Here is a 22,787-nt window from a genome sequence, read left to right on the forward strand (position 1 = left end):
GCTCGAAGTACATTGATCGTCATCACATCCGTTCCGCAAGATTGGGATGAGTAATCCCGAAAGCACCATCCAATGCCGAGCAATGCCGTGTACTGATTGTAGCCATGGCTGAATATTAGCACGAGGAGTAGCTCTTCTTCCCCACACCCGAGGTAAGCTTCTGGGTTCCTCGAGTACCCCACACCGAACGAGCTCCGCACGCCTGGATGACGGGACGGGCGTGTGTGTACTTCGTAGGCCCAATCCCCCCCCTCCTCCAGTACCAACTTATGCGTCGGCCGATCTACCTTAGTTACCTCTTTTTACGTGGAACGTTCCCTCTCCTCTGCACAACACCATGAGCACGGAGCCTACAGGTCAGGACTGCACCCCCGAGCCTGTCGGACCTGACCCTCAGGAAGTCGCCCTGATCACCGACTGCGTCCGTGACGCCGCCGCCGCTTCTGCCTCTGAGCCGACCGGCGCCGCTGCGGAGCTCGACCTCGACGTCACCGCCGCTGCCGCTGCCGCTGCTGCTGCTGCTGCTGATATCTCCAACACCACCGCCACCACTGCAGAGGACGAAGACGACACCGAAGGCTCTTACTACTGGGATGCGACAACCATGGCCCCGCTAAACGCGACATCGGCGGTCAGTACCTGAATAGCCCTTCCTGTCCCCCCTCCGTACTATTATTTTATTGCCTTTTGCCAGTGTGCCAGTCTGGTCTGGCCAGGGCGTGCCTTCTTGTTTATTTCTACTACCCTCCCCTCCTCATTGTACCACATTTTGGTTTCCATACCCGCCCCTTACACATTACCGATTGCGCCGCATCCGCTATAACGCGGGGTGGCCCCCCTCAATTACAACGAGCCATGAATCGCATACTTATGAGGTCAAAGGCTGCCGTCCAACGCCTGCGCTCGTTCCGGCCGCCCGAGTTCCCGCTATGGGACCAGCTGCCGCTGAGCCGGAGGGCCGCCGTGCTCGTCCTGCTCTACGCGGATAGGAAAGGAGATCTGAGGGTCGTCATCACGATGCGGGCGGCCAGCCTGCGGAGTTACTCGGGGCACGCGGCGTTCCCCGGCGGCAAGGCGGACTCGCTCGAGGAGACACCTTGTAAGTCGTTGCATCCTCCCCAGCACCCAAGCAAACTACTATGTATATATGTATATATGCTGACTCCCCTACGCGGAAAAAAACAGACCAAATCGCCCGGCGCGAAGCATGGGAGGAGATCGGGCTCCCGATCGACGACGCAAAGCTGCCCAAGCCCTTCCGGATAGAGCACCTCTGCTACCTGCCCTTCAACCTCGCCAAGACGGAGCTCGTCGTGCGGCCCTGCGTCGCCTTCCTCCACTCGTCGCCGGACCCCTCGGGCCCGACCGTCGAGGAGGCGCTCATGCCGCGCCTCGACGCCAAGGAGGTCGCCGCCGTCTTCTCGGCGCCCTTCCACAACTTCCTCCTCGCCACGGACGAGGTGCTGCCGGCGGGCGGCGGCGGCGGCGGCGGCGGAGACAGCGAGAGCCCGCAGGAGAGCCCGCCGCCGCTGCCCAAGGGCGAGTGGTACAAGGGGTCGTGGATGAACTGGCACGAGGAGCCCTGGCGGCTGCACTACTTCTTCGTGCCCGTGCACAACCAGCGCGTGACCAAGCCGCGGGTGCGCGAGGGCGGGCTCGCGGCCATCGCCGAGCACCTCGAGGAGGAGCAGGAGGACGCGGGCCGGTACATGGTCTGGGGCATGACGGCGCGCATGCTCGTCGACGCGGCGCGGCTGGCCTACGGCCGCGAGCCCGAGTTCGAGCACAACTCGCACCTCGGCGACGAGCGCATGATCGAGGGCCTGCACCGCATGGGCCGGCTCGGCGAGAAGAAGAAGGCCGGCAGCGAGCTCACGCAGGCGGACCTCAAGGAGGCGGCGAGCAAGATGTAGACGGTGTGTGTGTGTGTGTGTGCGGGGATGTAGATCTTGTATATTTTGGGAACTCATCATCATCATCCTGGAGTCGCGACGTGGCAACAGTTATATATATATATATATGCATACATACATCTCTCTCTAGAGGAGATAGTGGCACGAGCCCGACCGTGAGCAAGCAAGTTCTCACGGGTTACTATAAGAGCAGAAATTCGAAGCTCTTTGATATCCAAAGCATTTACCCAATCTTGCCAGGCATATCCTGTTTGAATCCCGGCTGGGCAACACTCAGTGGCAGGCAGTCTCCTTGGTAGCCGGCGTGGAGCCGCCAAAGAGCAGATAGCCTACAAAAGCACCCATAGAGACGGAAATCATGACCCAGCCATTGTAGGTCATGAAAATAAGCCTGATGCGATTCTTGTCTTAGCACCCACACAAACCCCCCCTTCGCATCTTGCCAGTACCACCCACCGGCCGAGGGGCAACTCACATAATCATGAAGGCGTAAAAGTTCTGGATCCCGTAGAGCACGGCCTTGATCAGGTGGGCTCGCTTCGTGACCTCGGGGCGGTCTCGTCCTGTCCAAAGGAAGGGCGTGGTCTCAGTATCATCAGACTCGGTAGCGACGGGGCCTCGGGTCTCAATCTTAGCAACCGCTCTTTTTCCGCGCTCTCTAGCAAACCATGGGGTTTTCCCACACGCTTGGCAGATGGGTTCGAGAGAGGGATGTAGAGAAACGGGGACGATGAAGCAAAAGCCCGGTGAGAGCCATGGCACACACACACACAGGAGGATAGGCGCACAGGCAGAGAGACCCAGAAAACGGTCAAGGTACAGAGGGACTGTATACTTACGTGGCGCGGCATCTGCCCTCGAATTTAGGCGGTGCTCGTACCGGCGGATGGCCTCGCGCAGGGCCTCGTAGCCGGCCCCGATGGCGATGACGGCAATGAGGGAGAAGACGAGGCCGGCGGTGCTGCGGATGTGCCACTGGCGGAACACGATGCAGAGGTTGTTGGTGTCCCAGGTGAAGAGCATCTGCGCCCGAGGCGGGGATGAATGCATGATCAGCTTTTTGCACTTTGTGCGCGTCGCATATGCGCGCGACTGACTCTTGACTTGCGCCAAGAGTCAGAGGGTCAAGAGCTCTTACGTTCATATTGCACATGTCGGGCATGTCGCCGCCGCCGTGGCCGCCGTGGTCCATGCCACTATGGTCCATGCCGGCATGATGTGCGTGATCCATGCTTCACCTGGCTGTGCTGTGGGATGAAGCTTGGAAGTCCGGGAACGAAGCGACTGGCCACGCGCGCTATATAGTAGAAATTATGGATTGCAGCTTAAAACTAAACAGAAGACTTGCAAGAAAAGAGAGAGAGGGGTGTCCGGGAAGAGAGAATAAGGAAGCTCTCGCAAGTTGCCTGACGAAATTGCGAGTGAGCAAGTTTATTAACCTGTCTCAGGTGCTTGTCGAGGGGCTGAGGAGGTGTCGTGTCGCGGGAGCTTGGGTGCAACCCTCGGACTGGCCTGTCTAGGTACCTAGAGCTTAGCTGGAGCCTGGAGGACAGAGGACTAAGGTAGTAGTTAGCGCCACACCGCACCGTGGCTGCAGCTCATCCAAACTTGCTCAGTGGATGATGGTTCGATTTGAAGACAAGCGATAGCGGGGTCATAAGGAACGCCGCGAAGGAGTCCGCTATCGGTTTCATTCTCTGATGACTCTGTTGAAGAATTAGTCAGTCGACGGGAACAACGGGTAGCCTTGTCCAATTTACCTTACATCCATACATCAAAATCAATACGTGTTCGATCTGAAGAGTCCTATTCCAGCGTTACTAGTCTAGAGCCTGGCCTGGCTCAAGTTGGACATTAGTCTCCTGCTCATTGCGAACTTGCGACTCAAGACTTTGCTTTGTCACACGAACCACGATGCTTGCGCCACCAGTTAATATTCCCAAGTGGTGAGTCTCATCGTTGCTCTTGGGGCAACCATGGATCATCGACAACTAAAGTCAATCATAGGCTGGAGGAAAACGGGCACCTCTTGCAACCCCCAATCAACAACTACTGCATCTACAATGAAGACGTCTCCGTAATGGTATGTCCCCCCCTGCTACCGTGTGGCTGCCAATAAGCACGGGGGACGAGCAAAGCTGTGCAGCCATGCTCTGTTCCTTGTTGTTGTTATTGGGTTGCCCGCTCTATTCTTCGGCTCACACTCCAGCCACACAAAAGATCGTCGGCGGGCCCAACGCCAGGACAGACTACCACGTCAACCAGACGCCCGAGTGGTTCTACCAGCACAAGGGCGCCATGCTGCTCAAGGTGATCGACGACGGCGAGTTCAGAGACATCGTCATCCGGGAGGGCGACATGTTCCTCCTGCCCGGCAACACCCCGCACAACCCCGTCCGGTTCGCCAACACGGTCGGCATCGTCCTCGAGCAGCGGCGGCCCGACGGGTCCCTCGACCGCATGCGCTGGTATTGCCAAAACTGCAAGAACCTCGTCCACGAGGCCGCCTTCCACTGCACGGATCTGGGCACCCAGATCAAGTCGGCCGTCGAGGACTTCAAGTCCGACAACGACCTGCGGACCTGCAAGAAGTGCGGCGAGCTGGTGGACTGGTGTCCGAAGCCCGGATCTATCACTGATCCCAATGCGGCATGAGCAGCGCCAACGGGATGAGTAGCAAGGGAGACGAAAAGAGACGAATGATGAGATTGGTATTTTTTTTTCTGCTATCAAAAAGAGATATCTACAACTGTATATAAAAAAGCACTCCTAGCTGATGCGAGCGTACTGTAGTTTTATGCATCATGTTGTTCCTTCTCTCTTCTTCTTTTACGTCTCGGAGAACTCGTAGGCGCCCTTGGATTCCTCGACGGGGATCTCAATCTTGGCCTCATCGAGCTCCTTGCCGTTCACCCTCAGACCGGCGCGCATGACATCGCCGGGCACCACGGGACCGACGCCCTTGGGCGTGCCGGTCAGGACAATGTCGCCCTTCTCGAGGGTCATGACCCTGGAGATGTCGCTCAGGATGCGCGGGATGCGGAACAGCAGCAGCTCTGTGGAATCCTGCTGGTGGACCTCGCCGTTGACAGTCAGGTAGAGCTCCACGTTGTGCGGGTCCGGGATGGCCGACTTGGGGATGATGTTGCTCATGGGCAGGAAGGTGTCGAAGCCCTTGGCGATATCCCACGGGAGTCCCTTCTTCTTGGCCTCGTTCTGGATGTTTCTGGCCGTCATGTCGATGGCCAGGGCGTAGTCTTACACACCAAAGGGACGGGATGTCAGCATGGTCGACAATATTTACGCCGGGACGGGCTGGGAGCCAGTATCAAACTTACTCTCGATGGCGTCCAGGGCACCCTGCTCGTCATCAGGCTTCAGGTCCTTGACCTGCTTGCCCATGATGAGGGCGAGCTCGACCTCATAGTGCATGTCCACGCCCTTGGGACGGATGCATGGCCCGGCGCCAGGGAGCACGATAGATGAGGGGGGCTTCAGGAAGAAAAAGGGCTGCTTGGGGCGCGTGTTGTTCAGCTCAGCCACATGGTCCCTGTCAGCTCAGCCAGTCAGCATCACGGCAAACCAATGGCAATGCGCCAACAATCACAGATGAGACACTGGGGGGTTTGAGAGCGTCACCTACGCATAGTTGCGGCCAATGCAGACGACCTTGCTCGCCTGCTTCAAGGAGGCCATCGTCGATAACTGCCGGCGGAAAACGTTCATACTGCCCAGAGTCTCTTTTTTTCTGGAAGGGAGGCGAGGTGTCAGCTAGTCCCAATACATATAAATAATAATACCATGCATATTGCGGAGGATGCACTGGAAAAAATGAGCCCGAAACAAAAACGCGGGGGCGTCAGCCAGCAGCACGGAAGCCAAGGCCGATGGCTAGGCCAATCCGGACGTTTTTTCACCGATACCGGCAAGCAGTGGCCGGTTGAGATGACCGACCGTGCGCTACGTAGTGATGTCCCCCAGAATAACAATAACAACCAGATAAATATAGGTAGGTTGAACCACATAAACAGCGCTGGGTGGTTCTCTGTTGCAGCCGACTTACCACAAGTGACACTACAGTCTGCACGGAGGTAAAAGTTTGTAAGCGGGCAAGGCGGGTTAGGTATATCCGGTATGTAAGAGCTGTTGGCGATGCTTGCTGACCTATCGCTTGTCGACCTGTGGGGGAAAGACAACGGCTCGGCTGGGGTGAAGCTTGAGCAAAGCGGGCGAATGAAACAAGAGGTGAGATAAAGCACGACGGACGAGAATGGGTGGAGGGGCTCCAAAGTTGGGGTCTGCAGAAACAGGCAGGTCACAGTGTGATCGGATGCAGGCTCAAGAGTCTGGAACTCGCAATGGGGAAAAGGGAGAAAAGCGCGAGAGGCTAAAACCCGCAAACACACCAAACACACAGCAACACATTGGCGGTGGGAGGCGGGTATGGCTGTGCCTTTTTAGGTCTTGTCCAAGTCCCATTGATCCCCCCCGGTCCCGCTGCCGTACCGGCAAGGCTGCCGGTACCAAGGGAGAACCAGGCTCACTCGAGCGACTGCCCATCTCATCCCTAGCGTGCTGGCCTGGTGGGGGTGTTTTCGAGTACCCTGCAGCGGCAGAGGACCACTAGAGTACACGCCAAAGCAACCAGCCCTTTGCGCCATGCCGTCACCCACCCTCTGAAGCAGTACGATCAGGCTGCTCATCCCCCCGCCCGTCCGGGGGCACGGGGGGGTTATCTTTGTCATTTGATGGCGCTTAGTGTCATCTTTTAGTGGGTAGCTTCCCCCGCAAACAGGATCCCATGGATGCGGATTATGCGCAGCCTGTCCTTTCGATCCATGCGCCTTTGCACCAAAAACCTGCGCTGCCCTCCCTGCCGGTTGTCTGTTCTTTTTTCGCCTTCCCTCCCTCCCACATCATCGACTTCTTGCGAAATAGCCAAAACTCTCTACCGATTACAATTAACATAGCTGGCTGGCCCTTGTGGAACCGTCGACCTGCCTGGACTCTTCCATACATGATCGCGAATGTAGACACAGGCCCTCTGCAAAGTAGAGCACAAAACCACCAAAGATGGAGACGATTCAGCTGGCGCAGATGCTAGCTGACCTCAGCGACTTGAACGCAGCCGTATGTTGCCGGCGATGTTTTCCCCTTGCACAGTGTCGCCGAGTTGCCCAGAAACAGCGGGCTTCTCGTGATGGCCGATTCAGGGCGAGCTGGGCTAACCTACGACGTCATCACAGGAGCCAGAGGCCGCGGCCGCCCTTGTCAACGTCAACAAGACGGTGACGCACCAGAGCGCAAACGGGACCACGACGACAACAACATCAACTACTTCTATGACCACGACGACGACGACAGCGCCCGTGATGCCCAAGACGCACGAGAATCGGCACCACCAGCGCGTAGCCTCCGCATCCGCAGCCGTAAACCGCACCGCCTCTCCCGCCAAATTCGACAACTTCGGGCGTAGACTGCTCAGTCCTCCCCTGACACGGACAAACTCGGCCCAGGGCTCTATTCCAGGCACGCCCAGAAGGGGGGACTCAGAGGTACGCCTTGCCAACAGAGTGTATAGTACTCCGCGCGGTCCAGCTAAACTCTTACTTTTTTCCTGGTGGTATAGCCTGATAGCGATGTCGATCGAGCCTCGGCCTTCATGGCACTGTACGAGATCCGAGCGAAGCTGAAGCAGCAAGACAACACCAGCCTGATGCGGGCGCGGGAGCAGGTCGCTGCCATGGCGGCCAAGCAGCAACAGCAACAGCAGACGGCCAGCATGGAACGGCGTGACCACATGGACGCTCGACATTCGCGATACACCTTCCCGAGAGCCTCCTGAATACCTTCTCGCCCTCGCGAGCACGGCTCATGTATGACTATAATCGAGATACAGTGGACGGGATGAGGTAGAGCGGAGGCGTTATGGCTCAAATGATTCATGAGGAGTTATGGGCGTTCAAGGGCAAAAGTACATGTAGGATTTCTGCGGGTTGAGGGCAATATGCCTGCTCAGATATTTATATCTATTTGCGATATTACAACATCCTTATTCTATTGTTTCAGCGCATTGCACCTTTTGTGAGAGATCTCCATGGCACCTGGCAAATGTTTTATCGTCATATCATAGCCAGTGCAAGGCAGGACATGAACATGTTCTTTGCACTGCGAAGGCATGATTGTGGGAAGACAGCCAGATGCTTTGTTTATTTCTGACCTGTTTCTCTCTCTCTCTTCATACAAGGACCTTCTCGGACGGTAGCACAGCATCCGACCCAGAATTTGAAAAGAGATCATCCAAGGTCTGTGTCGCGGGCCCTAGCAGATGCATCCACCAGTTGCCCACCCTTAGTTTGCGGCCCATATTCTGACATGACGAACGAGACAAGATAAGCGTTGCTCCCATGCCCAATCACCGCTCCTAGGAAAGGGACTGCTGGTCAGCCCAAAGCCAGCTGAAGCAAGAAGCCCAGGCACATTTGGTTCTCTCCCGCCCAGGAGTTTGCTGTGCACATAAGAGATGAAGACACTGGGCGGACCCCCCTTGAAGAGCACGCTTTTGAGCTGTCAGCCCAGCAAACAGAGCACTTGTTTAGCGTCACTGTCCTGGCACGGCTGGGCACCTTAGCGTCTTCAGGACTAGCGCGAAACTCCATACATTTTATCCGCGTCCAACTGGACTCTCGCCAAATCTGATGTCACTTCTTTTCCAAAATCGGGCGTTCACACTTTTTGGTCTTGAGATCTCCCAGCAGAGCTGCACGCGCAAGCTCCGGACGTCTCGTCATGGCCACCGGTGTAGACGCGAAGCTCCTTAGGAGCACAAAGTTCCCGCCCGAGTTCAATCAAAAGGTGGACATGCAGAAGGTGAACCTGCAAGTTCTCAAGAAGTAGGCACCCGACCCGACTCCCCACCCAACACTTCTGCCCCTGTCGCGTTCTGACCAACGGCACAGATGGATTGCGAGCAAGATCCCCGAGATCCTGGGCAACGATGATGACGTTGTCGTCGAGCTCTGCTTCAACCTGATTGAGAATGCCAGATATGTGAGTCGAAAAACACCTCGGGAAGGTGACCAGCGCCATCGGACAATCAGACTGACAAGGCACTACAGCCCGATATCAAAGCCCTGCAAATTCAATTGACCGGCTTCCTTGAAAAAGAGACCCCGGCCTTCTGCAAAGAGCTATGGAATCTCTGTCTGAGTGCGCAGGCTAGTCCTCAGGGCATTCCTAGGGAGCTGCTCGAGGCGAAGAAGCAAGAACTCATCCAAGAGAAGGTTGGTCCTATGGACCCCACAAAGCACGTCACACAAACACCAATCTAACAGAATCTAATCTAGATCGAGGCCGAGAAGGCAGCAGAAGATGCCCGCAAGCGACGCGAAGAGTTCGATCGGCGCGACCGAGGTCGAGGCGGTCATCGAGGCGGCGACTCGTGGCGCGGTGGAGGTCGACGTGGTGACCGGGACTTTGAGAATCGTCGCGGTGGCTTTGGCCGTGGACGCAACCGCTCGCGATCGCCTGGCCCCCGTGGTCGTGGTTTTGGTGATCGTGACAACTACCACGGCTCTCGACGAGACACGTATACGCCGCGCGCTGGACGAGGTGGTCGTGGTGGTGGTGGTGGCAGGCGTGGGCGCTCTCGAACCCGGTCCTCGTCTGCTTCCTCGGGAACACCGTCTCGTGCTAATAGCGCTGGATCCGATCGCTCTCCCTCTCCTCGTAGGCGGAGGAGCCCCGATCCGCGATCTTCGGCCAGCGACCGTGGAGGTCGTAAGCGGTCTCGGTCACCCAATCGCACCGACAGACGCCGCCCTTCTCGTTCACCCTCTGCTTCGAATCAAGGCTCTCCGCTACCTAAGCGACAGCGCCAGCTTGTATCTCGGAGCCGATCAGCCGATCGACGCCGCCGTCTGAGCAGGTCTCCGTCTTATTCCGACTCCGACCGGGCATCGCGATCTCTCAGCCGATCACCCCGACCTCAAGGACACAGACGCCGCGAGGACAGCAGGAGCGCTTCGCCCGATGGAGACCGCCGTGATGATCGAGATGCCCGCCGTGGTCGCAGTCCGTCTTATGCGTCGGACGACGGCCGAAGTGCGCGACGGCGTCGAGCCGATAGCAGAAGCTCGAGTCGCGGGCGCTTCCGCGGAAGGGGCAACCGAGGCCGCCGCGGCCAGCCAAGAATTAATACCTCTTCTGTATCTTCATACTCAAGATCGCGAGACAGATCAGCTGATGTTGCCTCCCCTGAAGGCAGAGTCCCGCCACGCGGCCCCGAGCCACCGAATCCATCCCCCGAAAAGGTACGTCGCGCCGACATGGGAGAGACAGATATCTTGGGCGGGGGCTGACCTCGGAACTTTTCCTCCTTTAGGCCAAGACTACCGACCGCGAGGCCAGCGAGCGACGAGAGAAGGAATTGAGAGAGCAAATCATCAAGATGAGATCCTCGCAGAGTTAGACATGGCGACGACGTTTGAAGCTAACAGTCGGCTGAAGCTTTATTCATGATATTTGGCTCTCTAGCGGGGCCCCAGTGCTTTATCGGTTCCCAGGCTGCATATGGCAGGACCAGGGAAATACGCCTCTTCTTGCTAAGGCGATTACCACTTTGAAGCCTACGGGCTATGGGTTGCGATGTCGCTTGACCACTTGATCATGTCAAGCTAATCATCATACTGGACTATCACTAAATGGATTCGGCAACAACGGATGTTCACTAGGAACAAATCACAGCAAGCCGCAAATTAATGAATGAAACTGCAACCCGACAGTATTCTTCTGATCGGTACATGAATAAATGCCTGAGAGAGTTGTACTATCCGTCTCCGACCTGTGTGGTCGGGTAGGTGCTTTTGGGGGTGGTCACGTGCGGGACTTGGCAATATGACTAAGCGATGGTTCAAAGTGATGCGCATCCAGGAACGCTGCGCGTGGGTTGAACTTTGTCCGTCCATCCCCATCGCGAGATTGTGCCTTTCACCACTTTGAGGGTAATCCAAGGGCCTGGACAACAACATGGCGGAGAATGTGGCTCCCCATCCGACGACGAACGGCGATGCGCCGGGGCTCCCCTTCTACGAAAAGTCGAGGCAGCAACTCAAGGAACTTCTGAACAAGAAGCGGCAGCTTGAGCGCACCCTGGTAGGTTCGCTTTTTGGCGGCATCTCGCTGGTTCTCTCTGCCTTGAAGCAGCAGCTTCTTGGTCATACGTGCTGATCATGTGTTTCGTTATCAGGCTCAGCGCGAAGACGCCATCCTGCAGAAGGAGACCGAATACCTCGAGAATACAATCAACGGCAACATCATCACAGGTTTTGACAACTATACGAAAGGAACCACCAGTGCGGCGGCACAGAGGCGCAAGACGGGAACCACCGAGGCGAACCGGGTGTTTTCAAGATCGAGTATATCCTACAACGCCACCAATGTATGTGTTTCATAGGCGGACGGTTTGCCTTCAATGCACCCATGTTCTCGGTCCCTCCCCGCCCAAAGAAGAAAACATCATTGACAGCCGTCTCTCTCAATTCCAGCAACCAGACGCCGCGCAAACACCAGGGTCGATCAATTCAGCGCCCGGGTCGCACGCGCCCACGCCGCAGTCGGCGAGCTTTGGTAAGGACACGGGCTCGAACCACCCGACGCCCACCTCGGCCACCGGCGGCGCCAATTCCAAGGCCGGCGCCAGCAAGAAGAAGAAGAAGGGTGCGGCAGCCGCCGCCGCCGCCGCCGACGGGGTGGACGATAGCGAGACGGACACGAGGGAGACGAAGAAGGTGCGGACCAACTTTGGCGCTGTGAAGAAATCATAGAGCACCACCTGGGCGACAAGGGGAAGAGAGTCCGGTCTGGCGATGGCCATATGCATATTCTCGGCGTTTTACTTTGGGCGTGGCGGATTTGTCGTTCGGGCGGTGCGTATTGACAGTCACAAGAACATCATGACGATGGGAAGCGCGGCGTTAGGATCACCGGGAATCGTACATTATGAAGTGTTATTCAAGGCAAACAGAGCCACACCTTTGATACCATACCTCGTGCTGCCTTCCTGTCTGGATGAATCCCGAGCTCCGACCAATTCCAGCGTCCACCAGTGCTACCTAGGGAGGATCCATAGCGCATCCATTTGGAGCTCAGGGTGTGTTTGGGGATGCGGGGTACCTGCATCAGGAACTGCCTTAGTGCCTACCGGGTAGCTACCTGCCTACCCTCCTCTGGCTCTGCCGTCCATGTGATTGCTCAATCGCGGCGGCGGACTAACAAGCTTGAGCGCTTACCACCCGACCACCCGCCTGTCCTTCATGACATGTCATTTGCTCCCAGATGCCACTCCCGTCTCCGCGAGCTCTTTAAAACAAGCCACCATCTTGTTCACGGCTTGCAGTGCTGGTCGCCACGTCCCATCTTTGTCTCTCACCCAGCTCCCAGAGCTTCAACCCCTTCCACACTCATATTCCAGACTTGTCAAGCCGCCACCATGACGTTGATGGCAGCGAAGTTTACGCCGAAAGTGCTTCTCTCCGCTCCCCGCAGATCTGCCGGAGCTCCCAATTGCACTGGCGAGAAGATTCTGTATACGGTGAGCATGCTTACTCTGCTTGTAGTCGCCAGTGGTCGCTCACGCTCCGTCTAGGTCACAACCTACTCTTTTGAGGAGCACCGCAAGACGTCCCAGATCCGGTACCTTGATGCCAAGACTGGCCAGTCCACTCTTCTCTATGAGAATCCGGCTTACAGCGAGCCGACGTGGATCACCGAAGACCGCTTCATCTTTCTCAAGAATGGCGACAAGGGCACCACCACGTTGATGGTGGCCGACGCCTCGAAGCCTGGCTCCGAGTTCGCAGACCCTTCCCTAATCAGTGTTCTACCATGTGTTTCTAACGCCAGGGCAGTGTCAAGGAAATCAAGACCTTTCGGGGTAGCATCTCCAACCTCAAAGCCAAGCGACTATCTGACAAGACAGTCGCCCTGGCTTGCTCCGTGCTGACCACACCGGAGGGAAAGATGTTCGATTCCGAGGCCGAGGAGAAGCCTCATAGCTCAGCCAAGGTCTACACTTCCCTATTTGTCCGCCACTGGGATGCATGGGTTGGTAAGAACAAGCAGGCCGTGTGGTACGGCTCCCTGGAGCTGCAGAATGGCAAGACGGTCCTGGCCGAGCCCGGCCTGGTCAACGCGCATCCCGGAACCGGCCTAGAGTGCCCCGTTCCGCCCTTCGGAGGCTCGGGAGACTTTGACATCTGCGCGAGTGGCATTGCCTTTGTTGCCAAAGATCCGCATATCAACGAGGCGACACACACCAAGACGGACCTCTACTACGTGCCCCTCAAGAGCTTCACGGAGAGCAAGCCGCCCAAGCCGCAGCAGGTCAAGACGGGCAAGCTGCAGGGCTATTCTCAGAACCCAACCTTTTCGCCTGATGGCAAGAGTATCGCGTTCACCAGGATGCGCAGCATTCAGTACGAGTCTGACAAGACACGCCTGCTCGTCATCCCCGACGTCGAGGATCTGAGCAACGTCCAAGAGTTCTTCGAGACCGAGGATGGCGAAGGCGGATGGGATTACAAGCCTGACGGCATCGCCTGGAGCCACGACGGGAAAGAGCTCTATATCACGGCCGAGTTCGAGGGCACCAATGCGCTCTGGAAGGTGCCGAGCTCCCCGGCAGATGCGAAAGAGCCGCCGACCAAGATATTGGGCGCTGGCAGTGTCACCGACTTCAAGCTCCTGAGCCCCAAGAGCCGCAAGCTCTTCGTGACGACCAGTTCTCTCGTAGACAACTCTTCGTACTCTGTTCTGGACCCTCGCGACCAATCCCTCACCCTCATCTCTTCCAGCTCCAAGCAGGGCAAGTCCTTTGGGCTGTCCAAGAAGCAGTGCTCCGACTTTTGGTGCAAGGGCGCCGGGGACTACAAGGTGCACGCCCTCGTCATGAAGCCGTCCAACTTTGACGAATCCAAGAAATACCCGCTGGCGTTCCTCATCCACGGAGGGCCCCAGGGCGCCTGGGGAGACAGCTGGAGCACCCGGTGGAACCCGGCCATCTTTGCCGAGCAGGGCTACGTGGTCGTGACGCCCAACCCGACGGGCAGCAGCGGGTACGGCATGGCGCTGCAGAACGGCATCAAGGAGGACTGGGGCGGCAAGCCGTACAACGACCTGGTGAACTGCTTCGAGTACATCGGCACGCACATGCCGTACGTCGACATGAACCGCGCTGTGGCGCTGGGCGCCTCCTATGGCGGATACATGATCAGTAAGTTCCAAAGCGCTCTGTAAAATGCTAGGTCAAACAAAAGGGTCGGGACTAACCGGGGATGCGCTTTCTTCTTTTCTCACTTGCAACAGACTGGATCCAGGGCCACCCGCTCGGCCGCAAGTTCAAGGCCCTCGTCTGCCACGACGGCGTCTTTTGCGGACTCAACCAGTACTGCTCCGAGGAGCTCTTCTTCCCCCTGCACGACTTTGGCGGCACCCTCTGGGACAACCGCGCCACGTACGAGAAATGGGACCCGTCGCGGTTCACGGGCGAGTGGGCGACGCCGCAGTTGGTCCGTATTCACCCTGCTCCTCCTGCTCCTGTTGCAGTATCATCTCTCAACGTTCTGTGAGAACTGACCGTATGGCTACCTCCTCGTGGTGGAATAGACCATCCATAGCGACCTCGACTACCGCCTGCCCATCACCGAAGGTCTGGCGGCGTTCAACGTCCTGCAGAGCCGGGGCGTGCCGAGCAAGTTCTTGACCTTCCCGGACGAGAACCATGTAAGTAATCCCCTTCGGCCACATGGGCTTTCTACGATTGGGGAGTGCTGACCGCCTGTTTTTTTCTCATGGAACAGTGGGTGCTGAAGCCCGAGAACTCCTTGGTGTGGCATAAGGAAGTGCTGGACTGGATCAACCGCTATGCTTCCGCAGAAGGGGATGAGTGCGCGAGTGTCGTTGAGAAGACAGGCAGCATGAAGATATAGTGGATCAAGTGGCTATCTGTATATACCGGCCTCACGCGCGAGGTCTAGGGGATAAACTCCAGCTATTCGACCTTTGCTTCTCTCACCCGTCATTCTTGCCTGCCTGTATTTACAGCCCTTGTCCCTTCGTCCAAACGCCTAATAAACATGTCAAGCAAGATCTTTGCTGATGTGACGCAGCTCTATCCAGCTCGTGTAGCTAATCCAAGCCAAGATCGCTTCCCTCGCAGCCCCACGCCGTACGCTTATGCCCCCCCCCCCCCCTCATCTAAGATGCTCGGGGATATTGTTCATATCTATCTTCGCCATGCTTTCGCAGAGCTTCGCCCAAGTGAAACCGTTGCGAAGCGAGACGTCGTGGGCCGCACGCCCTGCCTTTTTCGCCCGATAGACCAAGTCGGGGTGGTCCTCCAGTAACGTCTTTTGAATGAAGCGCATCCATGGTATGTCCGTAATGCTTCGCAGGAAATTCCATACGAACACGACTTCGGATTTCGGCGCATCACTGCGGTAGGAAGTATTGTGCTTCTGGAGGAGTTCTCCTACTGCCATGAACCGTGCTGAAACCTGGGGCTTACCTGCACCGGTAGGTCGGTGGTCATGTTGCAGGCTGGCCTCGGGGAATGGTGACGTATTTGGTGATTCGATCGCACCCTCACAGTTTTTGTCTCCTTCTCCTGGATCTGAGGCGGTGGAAGAGCTCGTGTCAAGGGGTATTGCGGCACCCTCGGCGACGTCTATGATTTTGTCAGGGGGTCATACGCTTGGCAGGCGAGGGGAGACTTACCTAGTATATCAGGACAAGGCGAAGGGTATGTCTCTGAACGATTCAGGAGAGACAGTATGTCATCCTTGCGAGCGAAAAGCTCGGCGACAAACATGCACATCTCGGGGGTGAAGGAGGCCGACTTCTGCTCTTGAGCGGCAACACTCTTGTCGAGCTGTGCGAGCTCGTCGGTCAGCTGCTGGCTGAGTCTCTCGAGGGCTGTCGTGCTGTTTGCCTGTGCTGCGGCGACAGCTCGGGTCAGGTCAGCGGTGACCACCTCGAGTGACTGCCGGGAACAGCCAACATCTTCGGCCAAACTGTGAACTCGACTAGACTCTGCATCTAGTCGGACTGACAGGCCTGCAAGTTTGTCTGACAGGGCCGTTAGGCTAGTAGAAGAAGGGTCTTCCGTAGGTTGCTGAAGCCTGCCACTGAAGCTCTCTATCTCGCTGCGGAGTGTCTCATGGTCAGCATTGAGGTTCCGCGAGAGGCTGGATATTTGTTTCTCGACCCTGGCGACCTCGTCATCAAGCCTCTGGTCCAGCTGCGACAGCTCGAGATCCGTCTGGGCCTGGTACTTGGCCAGCGAGGACTGGACAGCCTCGAGCCGGGCAGCAAGGTCCTTTGACGCGGTCTGCAGGGTGTCACGGTGCTGGCCAGCCTCATTGCGGAACACTTCGAGCTCCTGGGAGTATTGCTGCAGGCGCTTTTCTGTGACATCCCTGCTAGCCTCGGCGTCGAAACGGGCTTTGCGCTCGAGGATCTTGGTGGCAATCAGGGCGCTGACGGCGCCCTCGCTCAGGTTCAGCGAGCTTGCTGCGGATGGCGCCGGGCTGGCCGTCCTGGAACCCCGAGTCGTGGGAGGCATGGTGCAGATCAGGCAAGCGTGACAGGGGTGTTGAGTTGATGATTGGTGTTTGTTACAGCTTCACCGCATCACTCGGAATCAGAAAGAGGCAACAAGCGGTGAGTTGAATTGATAGTCACTGCAGATCGGAACGCCACATGTAAGCAGGAGGTCTGACCTTTGGGCAGGTGGCCGGCCTGCCTCCATCCCGACTTTTTGAGGCAGGTAGCTCTCCGAGAGCACGCACTTGCCTGGGGGCCGTTGCCTGCGTGAAAGGTCACTTTCCCATGACGGTTGGCCACGGGCTACGGTGCTCCTTCCTGCTTGAACAAGGCCAATAAATGAGAGAGAACGGCAACGAGCACTGGGAGTCATCACTCGTTCTAATCTGCCAAGGGAGAGGCGTGCTTGCACTTGCAGAGGGAGGGAAGAACCCACGATCTGCGTCTGTCTCCGTCGTATTCACAGGTTGGTCTGACAAGCAAGCACGGGGCGGCTTTCTCGGCCATTTTGACCGCCTCGTCCTGGCCTCGATTACACAATCTTACTTACCCTCGGACTACCTTACTCCGCAGAGGGCTTGCTGTCCGGGCGGGCCCCTGCATCCTACACGTTTCCTCTTGCGTAGCCAACTCTGCAACTGCCTGAGGAACTGGGATGTTGCTTCTTGTGATGTAATGTGCTGTGCTTGTCTCAGCAGGCAGAGGTGGTCAAACAAGCAGGACCACTCCCCACCAACCCCGCTATCCAGCTGACAACACCCTATCAAGTCAAGGAAAGAGGTTGGGTATGTGGCCGGGGGACCTTCCCGGCCTGAAACCTTGTGTTCGTTTCCCATACGAGTCCGACTCAAGTATAAAGCAGAGGATGTCTGCCCTCCCCCATCTGTTTGATTTCGTTTTCTTCATTCCATCAAGCTCGACTTCTCTGAGTCTGCCACACTCTTCGTTTTCTGTGCTGCATCGCCTGTCGTCTCACGATCATCTCCTCCATCATGGCTGTGCCTCGGTCTCGCCATGAAACCTGGTGCCGAGCCTGGTGTCGGCTTGCCATGGGCTGAGCACCTTCATCTGCCAGCCAGATTTGCCTCCATTGGCGCGAAATCGATACTTCCCCCCTCCCCGCAACCACCCCAAACTCGAGACTCTACCGAGCATTCGTTGGCTCATGCAGCATGAGAGCCTTGTTCGGTCCGTGTCATCACGATCAGACATCCAAAGCCTTCTTGTCCATCAACAGACCCCTGTCGTCGACCTCCCTCGCAGACACGTCGCTCCAAACAAGACCTTGGTTCGCTCCGAGTGCGCCTTCAGCGGAGCCTCGTCCTGGGCAGGACGTTAAAAGGCCCACGGGCATTCATTGCGGCGGATTCATGCTGTTCAACGAATGCTGTGAAGTGTATCATGCGTTATGAATGTCTTCACGAGTGTATGGTTGCTTCTTCTAGAAGGTAGCATACACATGCACGGCGTCTATGTAAGTTGTCCCACCTTCACAGTTGCTCGATTGCCATGCTGATGTGACCCAAGGCATTGGTCGGCTTCTCGGATCATTAGAAGTCTTGACGGCAACAATGTACGACTATACGACTACTGTGTTCCCATCCCGGATTTTCGGGATACTGTGACATTTCTCAGTGACACTAGACCTCCAGGAGACTCTGCTCTTGTCGAGGTCTAGGCCGAGCGGGCCTGGCAATCCCCGCTTTGACCCTGTGATGTCTTGCGGCTCGCTAGACTACCAGGGAGGGATTTCATCGCCACAGGGTACTATTGGAGCGTGTATCATGTGGCATGGAATCCCAATTGCTATCGCACGTCCTTTATCGGTTCAGGACGGGCAACAGTGTTCATATTCGGCGCACAGCAGCTTATGTTGCTGTGCAGGACAGCCTGGACGCCTTTTGGCGCACCCAGACGGTCCGACAGGATGTGGCGGTTGGTGGATCGAGAGCGTCCACCATTGACTTTATCGTCAGTGGGCGGCAGGCGGCGGGTTGCGAACAAGGTTCTCTGTTAGTTGCCGGCCTTCGCAGCCTGTTGGGTGTCGCAGGACTGCCAAGCGGGTGGTTTTCTGAAGGAGAGTAAGCGTGATAGTAAGCGGACATGCCTGGGACAAGTCGCTTCGGCAACATGGGCAAGACTCCACACGAAGCGACAAAACGCGGCAGAGCGACTTTGCTCCGGAGCCAGCATCTCGGACTAGGCCGAGGAACCACTGACCCACGATATGCCCGTCACCGCAGCCGTTCATACTGTGCTCCTCGCGGAGCCTGGACGGCGGCGTGGTTGCGTGGGTCTAACGCTTGGAATTGTGGGAGTGTTTTTAACCTCTCCTGAGTTGGGCTGGTCACGTCTCCCTGGGGATAGCTACACCACATGTTGTGCTATTCTCGAAGGCTCTACTCTCGATCGCCAAAACAATCTTGTCACTTGTGTCTCCTCTTAGGCACAGGTACATAGTGTCAACGGTATATTGGTAAACCAACAGGAACTGGCAAGGGTGGACAATCGGGTGGGGGATTTATATCTGCGATTAGCAGAGCTCTATGAATCGAAATCTGATCTTGTCCGCTACATATCGTCCCTTTGCTTCTGGTCTCTTGTGTGACGCCGGGCTGTGCAACAGAGTACGCATACAAGAGTCGTTGTAGGGTGGCTCATGTTGTCCTTCTGTGGTTCTTGTGAGCCGGGCGAACTTGTGTGATGGGCACGACGTAAATGGCGGACTGAGGCTCTGGAACCGACAACGAACGCGATACAGGACCCTCGAGTCTAAAACGTAACGGCCCGCGTGCGACACTGCTCCGTACTTCATAACTCTCCGTGTGTTCTATTCTCCATGACTCCCGCTGCTAACCCATCAGTCCTCTGCAAAAGGACCACATTGTAACCTGTTTATGGGCGAACTGTACAAGTACAGACATGGGGAGTGGAGAGAGGCAGACAGGGTCCTGGGCGTTCATGGGTGTCGGTGTGCCCATTGTTACCAATGGAGAATGTGGGAAAGGGGGTCGGCTTCAGTTCCCCGGTGGAAGCCGGAGCACAGCGTGGTGCATGCTGGGCCGATTTATTAAGGAGTCGTCTTTGTGTAACCTCGACGTCTTGGGCGGTATGCCTCGCTCATACGTAATGCCTCAACGTCCCTGCAACATGCAATTAATCATGCAGCGAGCTTGGAAGTATGAGTTGTGTCACAACTCCGCATTGTCCGTCTGCCGTCGCTCGTTCGTCATTGAGGTGTAGGCATTGCATATCCAAACTACAAGTACCTAGAGATTGGCAACGCATGGTATGCTGTCAACTTGGCACTTGCGCAGTCGTACTAGGTACCTAACGAGCATACCTAAGGCACATACGTACGTTACACAAGAAGGAGAAAAAGGGGGGTCCGATTCCCTGCAGATTTGGGCCCACAGGGGTGCCACCAAGACCGTGACATGCCAGCACAGAAACAAGATGTTTGTCGAGAATGAAGCATTAGCGAAATTGGGAGCGTCCGCGTCCGTCTTCTTGCTTTGCTGCTGGATGCATTTTTAGAAACAGAAGGTCTCAGTGGATCGCGTGGCTTGCTCGTTGCCGGCACGCCACGGCCACGGCCACGGGAGCCAGCGCTGGCATGTCATGACTTGCGAGGACGAAACCGCTAGCGAATTGCCACATTCCAGCAGGACGTCAGCTCTTCGCAGCCGCATGGAGCGCGGGCGAGCACTGGACGCACATCCATCGCGGCGACGGATGACGGCGAGCGCGCGGTGTGGGATTGTGTTGATATACACATAAGAGGCCGGATCGGCGACATAGCTACCTACCGACCTACGTACCTACCTCTGGTCTTGCTCTTACTTCTTTGCGAATGCGCAGAACCCCGGGCGCTGCTACAATAGACGACCGCTGTCGTGGCATCCATGGATAGCTCAAAGCAACTTGCAGGCTCTGCGGGACAGGCAACAGGCATTGCATTGCAGAATTAATGACAGGCTCAACTCGAACCTTTCCACCGGAGTCGGGCGACACATACGGAGTACATTGTGAAAATTGCACTGCATGCGGCGGGTCCCCAAACAAGCAAGGAGAATAAGCACTAGAGTCCAAGCGCCAAGAGCGCTGACAAGGGACCTCTTGATGGTCCGTTCCTGAAGAGTGTGTACCTAAAAAGCTGCTAAAGCTAACTCCGACGGCTGAGTGAAATTGAAGGGTGGCCAGGATCAAACCAATCAATGAGACGGGCTCGCGGGGTGGGAAAAGCCAAAAGGACTGCTGCGCCTCGACTGGGTGCTATCCGCGAATCCGATCAGGTTTAGCTTCAGCCCTGCGGCCCCTGAGAGTTTCTCTCTGCTGTTTGGTGCCTGGCTCTCGACTTGTGCAAGTTACGCACTTGTACAAGTAAAGTAAAAAGGGGCTCCATCTTACCCACCGGCGCGTCTCGACTACCAGGGATGGCCCTGCCCCGGCCAAATCAGATCGACGCCAACAACCGGCTCATTTCCTTTTTTTTATTTTGCCATGTAGGAGGGCTTTGAGGGGTCGAGAAACGGCCGTGACCAGACTCGCACGCACAGGGGCAAGTTTGCCTCTCACAGGCGGCACCTTGATGGGACTCGTCTCACCATCGCCCACGACAGTCCGTCAATTCCAACAGCAGGCGAGCTGAGAAAGAAGAAAGGGTGCAGTGCAAGCTGTCTGGTTGTCAGACGGAAGTGCCGCGATAGCCTGTTGAGAGCAAGACGGTCCTTCGCGCCGGGAGGTCAGACAATCAACTCAGCCAGCCATATACCTTAGGTAAGACTGGTAGCCAAGCACGGCCTGAAGTATCCAAGAAATCCAAGAATAGGCATCGGTCTGCCTGCGCGGTACTTGTACTCTGCAGCTCTGTACAGGTAGGATGGCGCAATGGCTAGTGCGAGCAAGAACAACAAGAGTGCCAAGCTGCTGGTCTGTCGTATGAACAAGAATCTGGCCCGGAGGACGCCGTCACGGCCAACCCCCCCCGTAAACCGCCTTACTCGATGTGATCAAAGACCAAACGGCGCGTGTACTAAGGAGTCAAGTGGAAGTACGGCAAACCAGGGCCAGCTCTGGTCTGGCACGGCGCCAGGCAGCCTCTTCTCCGCCCCCCCTGGCGGGGGAGGCTTTGCTCAGCGACGCCATTCCACTTTGGCCGACTGATGGTACCTCGCTCCCACGCCTTTTTCTCCCTCACATTCCTCTCTCTCACGACCTCTTCTCTTCTCATTCCCGCTCACACTCCATTCCATTCATTCTCTAACCACAGTCGCTCTCTCAGCTCGCGTGTCTGCCTCGCAGTCTGCATTCGCTCATTTTTTACATATAGTCACTCTCTTTTCCCACCACCACCCCACCACCGTTCTGCTACCAGCTTTCCGGACCTCTCGCCCCAGCATCAACACCGCATCGCATACTTTGTACGACTCGCCGATCCTCTCGACCAACTCAGCAAAAATGCGTTTCGCCGTCTCCGCCGCTGCCATCCTGGCCTTTGTCAGCTCCGCGCTGGCCCAGAACCCGACCGCCGACTTCGACTCGGTCAGCAAGCCGGAGAAGAACGAGAACGTCGCCGCCGGCTCGACCTACGTCGTGACCTGGACCGCCCCCGCCAAGTACTCGGGCAAGGTCTCCATCTCCCTGCTCGGCGGCAACGACCCCAGCACTCTGCAGGTCGTCGACACCGTTGCCAGTAAGTAGAAGACCGCTTTCGGCGCAAACCCACCAGCCATCGTTTGAACATAAACATATCCGGACAATGGGACTAACCACATCTCATGAATAGCTGGTGTTGACAACGCCGCCGGCAAGTACTCGTGGGCTGTCGGCAAGTCCCTGGGCTCTGCCAAGACCTACGGCCTCAAGTTCGTCTACGAGTCCGACCAGTCCATCTTCCAGTTCTCCCAGCCCTTCCAGATCACCGGCGGCGTCGCCAGCTCCTCCGGCAGCAGCTCGGCCACCGGCTCGTCCTCCGCCTCCAGCTCCGCGACCAGCAGCAGCGCCAGCACCACCATGTCCACCACCTCGTCCGCGTCGTCCTCGTCCTCGTCGTCTGCTGCCCCCAGCACCACCGTCGTCAAGACCACCTCTGTCAGCAACTCGACCGTGACTACCGGCGCCAAGACCACCCTCGCCACCCAGACGTCCGCCGGCACGAGCGCCTCGGGCACCTCCAAGCCCAGCACCATTCCCACCAACGGCGCCGGCCGCGTCGCCGCCGGCTCTCTGGCCCTGTTCGCCGGTGTCGCCGCTGCCGTCTTTGCTCTGTAA

General features: G+C 57.0%; 10 protein-coding genes across 10 annotated transcripts; 7 read left to right on the plus strand and 3 right to left on the minus strand.

The window, feature by feature from the left end:
• Positions 1-337: 337 nt before the first annotated feature.
• On the plus strand, positions 338-1,913 carry E0L32_011645 (uncharacterized protein; the record flags this gene model as incomplete). The annotated part of the gene is made up of 3 exons (XM_031134397.1): positions 338-631; positions 883-1,099; positions 1,186-1,913. The coding sequence occupies 3 exons, from the start codon at positions 338-340 to the stop codon at positions 1,911-1,913; spliced, it is 1,239 nt and encodes a 412-aa protein (XP_031000171.1).
• Positions 1,914-2,186: 273 nt separating this feature from the next.
• E0L32_011646 (uncharacterized protein) lies at positions 2,187-3,120 on the minus strand (the record flags this gene model as incomplete). Its single annotated transcript, XM_031134398.1, has 3 exons — positions 2,187-2,304; positions 2,389-3,011; positions 3,052-3,120. The coding sequence occupies 3 exons, from the start codon at positions 3,118-3,120 to the stop codon at positions 2,187-2,189; spliced, it is 810 nt and encodes a 269-aa protein (XP_031000172.1).
• Positions 3,121-3,827: 707 nt separating this feature from the next.
• Positions 3,828-4,568, plus strand: E0L32_011647 (uncharacterized protein; the record flags this gene model as incomplete). Its single annotated transcript, XM_031134399.1, has 3 exons — positions 3,828-3,859; positions 3,921-3,996; positions 4,134-4,568. The coding sequence occupies 3 exons, from the start codon at positions 3,828-3,830 to the stop codon at positions 4,566-4,568; spliced, it is 543 nt and encodes a 180-aa protein (XP_031000173.1).
• Positions 4,569-4,742: 174 nt separating this feature from the next.
• On the minus strand, positions 4,743-5,609 carry E0L32_011648 (uncharacterized protein; the record flags this gene model as incomplete). Its single annotated transcript, XM_031134400.1, has 3 exons — positions 4,743-5,170; positions 5,252-5,463; positions 5,557-5,609. The coding sequence occupies 3 exons, from the start codon at positions 5,607-5,609 to the stop codon at positions 4,743-4,745; spliced, it is 693 nt and encodes a 230-aa protein (XP_031000174.1).
• A 1,377-nt stretch (positions 5,610-6,986) lies between these two features.
• Positions 6,987-7,758, plus strand: E0L32_011649 (uncharacterized protein; the record flags this gene model as incomplete). The annotated part of the gene is made up of 3 exons (XM_031134401.1): positions 6,987-7,043; positions 7,160-7,468; positions 7,543-7,758. The coding sequence occupies 3 exons, from the start codon at positions 6,987-6,989 to the stop codon at positions 7,756-7,758; spliced, it is 582 nt and encodes a 193-aa protein (XP_031000175.1).
• A 944-nt stretch (positions 7,759-8,702) lies between these two features.
• On the plus strand, positions 8,703-10,383 carry E0L32_011650 (uncharacterized protein; the record flags this gene model as incomplete). Its single annotated transcript, XM_031134402.1, has 5 exons — positions 8,703-8,806; positions 8,873-8,963; positions 9,032-9,196; positions 9,260-10,225; positions 10,297-10,383. 5 exons carry the CDS (start codon positions 8,703-8,705, stop codon positions 10,381-10,383), a joined length of 1,413 nt encoding a protein of 470 aa, XP_031000176.1.
• A 557-nt stretch (positions 10,384-10,940) lies between these two features.
• Positions 10,941-11,737, plus strand: E0L32_011651 (uncharacterized protein; the record flags this gene model as incomplete). The annotated part of the gene is made up of 3 exons (XM_031134404.1): positions 10,941-11,066; positions 11,161-11,352; positions 11,459-11,737. 3 exons carry the CDS (start codon positions 10,941-10,943, stop codon positions 11,735-11,737), a joined length of 597 nt encoding a protein of 198 aa, XP_031000177.1.
• Positions 11,738-12,402: 665 nt separating this feature from the next.
• Positions 12,403-14,899, plus strand: E0L32_011652 (uncharacterized protein; the record flags this gene model as incomplete). The annotated part of the gene is made up of 6 exons (XM_031134405.1): positions 12,403-12,504; positions 12,559-12,728; positions 12,821-14,184; positions 14,277-14,535; positions 14,588-14,693; positions 14,771-14,899. The coding sequence occupies 6 exons, from the start codon at positions 12,403-12,405 to the stop codon at positions 14,897-14,899; spliced, it is 2,130 nt and encodes a 709-aa protein (XP_031000178.1).
• A 264-nt stretch (positions 14,900-15,163) lies between these two features.
• E0L32_011653 (uncharacterized protein) lies at positions 15,164-16,533 on the minus strand (the record flags this gene model as incomplete). The annotated part of the gene is made up of 2 exons (XM_031134406.1): positions 15,164-15,636; positions 15,687-16,533. 2 exons carry the CDS (start codon positions 16,531-16,533, stop codon positions 15,164-15,166), a joined length of 1,320 nt encoding a protein of 439 aa, XP_031000179.1.
• Positions 16,534-21,974: 5,441 nt separating this feature from the next.
• E0L32_011654 (uncharacterized protein) lies at positions 21,975-22,787 on the plus strand (the record flags this gene model as incomplete). The annotated part of the gene is made up of 2 exons (XM_031134407.1): positions 21,975-22,209; positions 22,303-22,787. 2 exons carry the CDS (start codon positions 21,975-21,977, stop codon positions 22,785-22,787), a joined length of 720 nt encoding a protein of 239 aa, XP_031000180.1.

This window comes from Thyridium curvatum (assembly GCF_004353045.1).
Source record: "Thyridium curvatum strain D216 chromosome Unknown NODE_112_length_102259_cov_88.592664, whole genome shotgun sequence".
Classification (NCBI taxonomy): domain Eukaryota; kingdom Fungi; phylum Ascomycota; class Sordariomycetes; order Thyridiales; family Thyridiaceae; genus Thyridium; species Thyridium curvatum.